Below are 7,830 nucleotides of genomic sequence, written 5' to 3' on the forward strand. Positions count from 1 at the left end.
AGGGGGGGTAAAACTGCAGTTTGAAAAGAGACATGAAATATTTCATTTTGAAAAGGGGGAGGGGCCAAGTACTTTTTGAAAAAATGGGAGGGGTAAAACTGCATTTTTTAAAGTGGAAAGGGCAAATATATATATATATAGTTGTTTTTTTTAGGGGGGAAGCAAAACTGCATTAAAAAAGGGGTTGAGGTAAAATTTCATTTTGAAAATGGAGAGGGATAAAACTGCAGAAAGGGGGAGGGGTAAAATAACTATGTTGAAATAGGATGTAGCAAATAATTAAAATAATTCCAACTGCAAACTGCAATTCCAAAAGAGGAAAAAGACAAATCAAAGACTAACAATCCTGTATGGAAAGACAGACCAACACAGTAAGCGGCAGATGGACGATGCCTAAAGGGACAGTGTTCACCTCAAATCCACGGTGACCCTGTCTGGTCATGTGTCTAATCCGCTGATCTGTTCACCTCACGCTGTGCACAAACTACTGCTGCTGCATGATTATATCACCTCAGATAAGGTCCCATCCGAGAGAGGCCTGTAATAAACAAGACCCACGAGACCCATCTTCAGACATGTAGAGCCGCCCGGTCACGTCGCTCACATCACTCACGTCAGCGTACTTTGATCTACGTTACATGAAGAGGTCGTACCCGTAAAAAGGGTCACAAGCATTAGGGGGGGGGGGACTGATGTGTCTGCATTGTAGGTGGAATAAACATCTTGGCTTATCAGATTCCCTTATATTCAACATATTTGTCAGACATTGAACTACATGTACAGCCTAATCTGCACTTTAGCCATGCACTAGGCCAAGGAGCTCTGGATCAAGGAGCTCAAATAGGCCTCAGCCTTCAAGCCAAATCCTCTGAAATGAAATGTGTGTGTGTGTGTGTGTGTGTGTGTGTGTGTGTGTTAATTACAAACACACTTCATGTGTGTGATGATGGCGACGACTTTCAGCTTATTTAATGCATTTGAATGAATCAGGAGGTGCCATATCACCAAAGCAGCAGTTAACAACAACACTTCTGCATCTGATCATATATGTGTGTGTGTGTGTGTGTGTGTGTGTGTGTTTGAAGGGGGTTGGTTGAAAATAACCAGCTTTTCTTTTCGTTTCCTCCAATGTTTTCTGCAGGGTTTCAGTAATTTTCCATTAGCTACAACGACGCCCCCACGGATCCTCTTCACTTCTGCAGCTTTGCTTTTCTGTTTTTTTAATCCTCTCTTGCTGCGGATGGCCTTTCATTTTCTTTCCCACCTACATTCCGGCATGTCCCGCCCCTTCGCCGCTGCGATTGGCTGCCGTTCACTCGCCTCCTGCGCGAGGATTGGCTGGTCGTTGTCGCTGACAAGCCGGACACCCTATGCTGCGCGCTGGATCTCGCTGGCCAATCCCAGCGCGGGAGAGGCGGGCTGTGCCGGAGAACGGGCGTTAAACGGAGACCCACATAAACGCGATGCTACAGCGGCTTAGCCTTCACTTCGTAGCCGAGGCGAGAGCAGAGCGAGGCGGCCGTGAAACGTCCCGGGGCCGGATGGTCAAATCCAACCTCCAGCGGATCCTGAACAGTCACTGCTTTGCTCGCGAGAAAGAAGGAAAAAGTCAAGATCAGCCAAAAATGGACGCTTTAAGGAGTAGTAGTAATATTTGTGACATGATCGGCAAGTAAGTGGAAAAAAACTGAAGCTGGTGGGGGAAGGGTTTAGCCTAGCCTAGCCTAGCCTAGCCTAGCTTAGCATAGCCAGGCCTACCCCGGTCTTATCTGTCTTGGATCTCGCTGGTAATCGCGTAAATACAACTTCGTCATTTAAAAACCCTCTAATGTCGTATTAGAATATAATTTTATTCGACCGATTAATTTCATTACGATTCTTGAGTCGAGTCGAGTCGATTCGATTTGCTTCCCTTAGCGACCGGCTAGCTAGCCAGCTAGCTTCTGTCAGATTTCGGTTTAGCTGATACCGAAAGGTTCGTCGACAGTTATGTTGAAAAATATGAGGCTTAACATTCACTCCAGACGTTTCTACGAGTATCTACAAGGTGTCTGGATCATGTCATGAAGACGTAGTGGTCGTTTTTTCTCTTGGGAATCAAATGACGAAGCAGTCATGCTAAGCTGTGCTGCGCTAACGTACGACGTTTAAAAGGCCAGCTGAGGATTAGCTTAGCATAGCTTAGCTAGGCCGGCGGTGATGTTTCTTAAACGTTGTTTAAATGTGGCTGTAATCGGTCTCTTAGGTGTGTAACGTGAGGTTGTTTCGTTTTGGTTTTTCAATTGGATTGAAAACGTTGTCGTTTTTGAGAACGTTTTCGCAACGTCGTTTGTGACGTCTCCGCCGTTTGACTGATGCGTCACAATGGCCTTGTGTTCCGGTGGTGACGTTGCGGTTTTGTTAAGTGCAAACGAACCGCGTACTTAATGATCTTACATGAATTCATTACTGTAATAATTAATAAATAATAAAACGTTTACGACGTTTCTCTGATGCTCTTATTCAGAGTGGATTTTCGTTTAAATCTTGTTACACAGGTAGGAGAGCGTAGTGTTAGGAGGCTGACCCAAGGACCCTGCCTGGAAGGGAATAATAAAAAAAAAAAGTTAATAAAATTTTAAAAAAAGAAACAATAAGACAAACTGTGATGGATAAATCAATAAAGATAAATAATAATAAAAAACAATAACGTAGTGTAGAAACTGAGCTGTTGTTTTTGTGAGGTCATGGAAAAACCGACACCTTGCAGTTTCCCCCTTCCTCGTTTAAGTTATGTCATTTTTGAGGAGCGTTTCAGGCCGTACCGCTGTTGAAATGCGGCCCGGTGCAGCATCCAGTCAGGGCAGGGCTCATTTGCATGTCAGTCTTAAAGTCACGGTCGTGCAAACAGCCTGTTTTTGTTTTAGTGATGTAAAAATTGCAGTTTGCGGACTGTTAATTCCCCATAAAAGATTCAGTAGGTCACAATATCTCATACAGTGGCTTGCTACAGATTATTCGGTGCTCAAAGCTTGTTATAGTCATTTATCACGTACAGCTCACTAATCCGTATATTGTGTAGTAACAGAAAGTGTGTGTGTCCAGTTCATAGTGGAGAGTGGGTGTATGGTTTTTTTTTTTTTTTTTTTTTTTTCCTTCTTCGGTCTGGGGTTGGGATCGGGCCGTGACCTGTCAACATCAGCTTGCTGTCTAGTCTCGCAGGTTAGCACTCAGAGTTCGTTACCAGAACCAACTGATAGGAGGATGATGAACACCACTCGCAGATCGATCACAGCAGGAGCGTGATGAACTGAGGTGTATGTGCTTGTTATAACACATTGTGTGTGTGTGTGTGTGTGTGTGTGTGTGTGTGTGTGTGTGTGTGTTTTCTCCTCCAGTCTGTCTCTACGCTGTAGTAGTACCCCTGGTCCCGGGCCTCTGTGGTGCTCCTGATGCCCCTCTCCCACCCCTGAAGATCCCAGGTGGGCGAGGGAATGGCACACGGGATCACCCTCCCACAGCTCGGCCGTTGTACTCGGTGAGCATATGAGTGCGCATGCATGTGTTTGATTTGTACTGTCAATAAAAAAATATGTATATATATATTTTAAATGTGTACATATATAAAGTTTAAAAATAAATCATTAAAAAAAAAGGAGTAAAAATATTATTATATAACATTTGGGATTAGCTGGCACCCTGCCCAGGAGCTATTCCTGGCTGGCATCCATTGTTTTATGTTGGAAGTGTTTTATAAAATGTATATTCTATGTATTAAATACCATATGGTGCATAATTCTTGCTAAATAAATGTTTGCATACAAAAAAAACCCCACTTTCTTCTGCCATGAGAATTTGTATATTTAATCATTCTTTATTTATTCACGTTTGATAACAACCTGGATATGGGCGTGGCTTATCAAGTTAGTTTGAGGTGCTGGTCACCAGATAACCGCCGGGCAGAGTTTAATAAAAGCAGATGTAAATAACCTGCATACAGACTACAGAGGCAGAAGGCTGGGCTAGCCCTGTTTACTACTGCAAACCGTTAGCCCTCAACTGTTGTGTAAATGTCAAATGGCTGGAAGGGCTCTTATTGTGAAAACCCAGATTTCAGGTTTTTCTCACTCTGTTTAAAATGGGAGTGTGATGTAAACTCAGTGATGGAACCTAAACTTAAAAAAAAAAAATAAATAAAAAATAAAAATAAAACGAGCCTTTAACGTGCATCTAACAGTGTAGCCCCTCCCACTCGCATTAGTATACATTAGTCGTAGGATACCTCTCTCAAAGAGGCCATGGTGTGAAACGTCAGTGTTCTGTGAATCCTGATTTGGCTGTTTAGACTCGCACTGCGAGATCGTATTTGGCCGACTTTTACCTGGTGTGTGAACGTTGCCTTAAAGGCACAGTGCCAAAAACGGGCTGCTTCTTTATAAGGATATGAAGAGGTAGAAAAATGGTTGTGTGAAACAAATTACAGAGGTGGTTGGATTGTAAGTCGATAAAAATGTTATATGCTGACCTCAAGGTGGAGTAAAACACATGAAAATATAGGATATGGGTTCTTCAATGTAACTGTAAATGAAGCTATGTGAGAACCTGTGTGTGAGCGGAGGAAGAAACCAAGCAGGCAGCATGAATGTGTGAGGAATGTTCTAGTAGGTCAGTCTGCAGCTGGCATAACACACACACACACACAGACACACACACACACACACACTTGTACGAATGTAAACCTTGTTGAGGCGCGAGAGTATGTACTCTCTTTGCACACAGACACCACAAGGTCATGTGATGGGAAGTGTGTGTGTGTGTGTGTGTGTGTGTGTGTGTGTGTGTGTGTGTGCGCGCCTGCCTGCCTGCCTGCCTCAAATCACTTTGTTAGTCACCCCAGCCACTTCTGACTTTCTGCCCTGTGACCCACTAGTGTCATGACCCCTAGTATTAAACCACTGCCCTGAATATGAGCCTCCTGACCAATCACAGTGGGTTCTCACGTGTGCTATATGCCTCCTGTCCAATCACAGCTCCAGATTAGGAATTTTAATTACAATTAAGTGTTTAATGTCTTATAATAGTAATTGTAATCAAGATGCTTTTTTTTTTTTTTTCTTTGCTTTCGCGCTCTCTCGCTCTGTCTGTGAGCAGGACAGGAAGTTGACTGTGACGGAGCAGCCTGCTGGGGCCGGTCGCCCCGGAATACTGCACTTCCAGAGCCGGCCCACCGTCTCCCGGGTTATTCACTGGGAGGCGGTGCTTCGCGGGGACGGCCTCTACGTCGAAATATCCAACGAGCCGCTCCCGGAGGGCAGCAAAGAGAGGTAAGGGGCTTGGGTGATAGTTTGGAAATTAGCACGGTGCTAAGGCTATGTTCCGGACCGTTTTGGCGGATCTAAATTGTATCCAGATTGATTTTTTTGATAGTCTGGACAGACAAACTGAATCCTGGTTTGAAATGCAATCGGACGGGGATCACGTCTAATCCAGAGCGGACTCCAGCCTTAGCGTATTAAAAAAGAAAGCACCTACATGCTTCCCACAGTAATCCATGCAGATAGGTATGCAATGTTTGGACACGCAAATCCGATCCGATCAAATTACAGTGCAGACGGGGATCTCTGCAGATCTGAGCTGAGAAACAAGTGCATACCGAAGCCATCACGCACACTCCTCAGTATAAACTGATTAGGTGACCATAGATCAGTTAGATTGAGATGAATGTGAGAACTCCTGTGCTGTTGATAAATGTGTGTCTAATGCTCTTCTTTTTTTATCTCTTTTAGCTTTGCTTCTCTGCTGGAATTTGCTGAAGAACATCTAAAAGTTGTCAGCGTGTTTGTCTGCTTTTATAAGAACAGAGACGATCGTGGTATGTCCACTTAATGGCATAATTGGTCCTTTGTCTCCCCCTTTGTTTCACATTACTTATCTAAAGTGTCCAAGTCTACCTTTTATTTATTTATTTATTATTATTTTTTTTTAGAGGGTTCATGCAACCCTTTTTTATTTATTTATTTAATATATTAATATATACAGGTCAGGTCTCTCAGTATTTGGACAGCGACCCCCCACTTTTGATTAAGCCTTCCCCATCATCTGTCAAACATGTTGGAGGTACTGTTGGGAGATGCGCATGTTTGGCTACCAGTAGAACTGGGTCATGGGTGTTTAGGCTTGACTTGCATCTGGATTGCTCAGTTTCAAGACTTCGCTTGTCCAAATACTTATGGCACTGACTCTAGGCAACCCTTGTTCACTGTAAACCCAGTCCATATATGAAATCTGGCCTGTGTAACATAGCAGTTTTATACAGCAATTGAAATTCTTCTTCTAACCCTTTGCTTCCTCTCTTTCCCGTCCGCAGCTAAGCTGGTGCGTACGTTCAGCTTTCTGGGCTTTGAGATTGTGAATCCGGGCCATTCCCCCGTCCCATCTCGACCTGATGTTTTCTTCATGGCCTACAACTTCGACAGGGATTCTTCGGATGAAGATTAGTTCCAGAACCCAAGACCTTCGACAGCCGCCGCCCCTCCCAACATCCCTTCACCCTTTCGTTCTGTCTCCTCACATGACCCCATTTATTCTCCTTTTCCCCGTACCTCCACATAAGTCCCACCCCCTTCCACTTTGTAGCCCTCTTATACAGTGAGCGCTTCTGGCTTTTGTGTTTTAAATACTGCTGAATTATTTTTGGTCATTTTTGGCTGAGTTTTATCTCTCTTCTCACTCCTCTCGTCATTCCTCCCTCGCTCTCCCACTCCACACCCTGTTCAACCAGTTGTGTTTATCAGTTTCGTCTACGTTCTCGTTACGAGGGAATCGTCCTGTAAGGGAGCTCCAAGCAAATTGCAATTCTCACCGCGTATTTAAACTAAAATCAATCGGTGTGTTCCTTTTTTATTATTATTATTATTATTATTATTATTATTGCTCAATCTGTTTATTAAAAAGTAAGTCAGTTTTCGTTTTTCTCGAATGTACAAAAAAAAAAAAAAAAAAAAAGCAAATAGGTCATTCAGTTTACACTTCTGGGTACGTCAGCACTGCGTTTTGATTGGCTCGTGTGCTTTTAAAGTGATCCCACCCTCTTCGATGTGTCCAAAACTGTTGAATTGGTAGTCGACACATACCTTACCATACCCGGCGCTTTGCTGTTACCTCTGGATTGGCGACCTTGTGGTACTTCACAGCTCGGTGGGACCGCGGAGCAGGCGAGTCAGCTGAACGAAATGGTACAAATCTAGAAGGTCAGGAGGAGGGGTGACATCCAAAGTGCTTTTACCTCTTTTCTGTTCTCGTGAGTCCAACGTTGAGCCTCGTTTGTTTTTGTTTTTTGAAGCCGTTCTGCTGTGCTACTCTCATGAAGCTAGCATTCCTTCTCCACATTCTTATAGTTTTTGTTTTTTGCTCCCTGGTGGTTTGGATGTTTTTGATGTACACTCGCATAGTGGTACCTGTTGTGCTTCTGTGATAATAAAAAGGTGAAAAAACAATACTGAGGTCTGTCTTATCTGTAAGGTGCCCACTTACCTGATCTGAGCATTGGCGTTCGTTAGATAGCTTGGTGTTCAGTCCTTGTTTTCCAGACCAGAATTAGGCTTTCAGTAGGCTCTTCTTTACAGTGGTAGTGTTGACAGGAGGCCTCATCATGTCAGGCCACTTCATTTACTGCCCAAAGACACACTGCTGAAACTACCACCACCATGTTTCTTCGGAGTTTGAATGCAAGTGATGGTGGTAGAGTAAATGGTAGTACATCTGAACAGTTACTTACCCAAATGCCCTCATAAACTCATTAAAAAGACACAATTCTTTTAAAACTGGGGAAGAAATTGTATCTCAGCCAGT

At 43.6% G+C, this 7,830-nt stretch overlaps 1 protein-coding gene across 1 annotated transcript; it reads left to right on the forward strand.

Moving 5' to 3' along the window:
* Positions 1-1,466: 1,466 nt before the first annotated feature.
* oaz1b (ornithine decarboxylase antizyme 1b) lies at positions 1,467-7,475 on the forward strand. The gene is given in 6 exon segments (XM_072661940.1): positions 1,467-1,672; positions 3,378-3,429; positions 3,431-3,517; positions 5,131-5,303; positions 5,766-5,851; positions 6,347-7,475. Coding segments are annotated over 6 exon segments (660 nt in total). The 5' UTR covers positions 1,467-1,541; the 3' UTR covers positions 6,478-7,475.
* Positions 7,476-7,830: the final 355 nt, after the last annotated feature.

Source organism: Salminus brasiliensis, chromosome 18, assembly GCF_030463535.1.
Source record: "Salminus brasiliensis chromosome 18, fSalBra1.hap2, whole genome shotgun sequence".
NCBI lineage: Eukaryota > Metazoa > Chordata > Actinopteri > Characiformes > Bryconidae > Salminus > Salminus brasiliensis.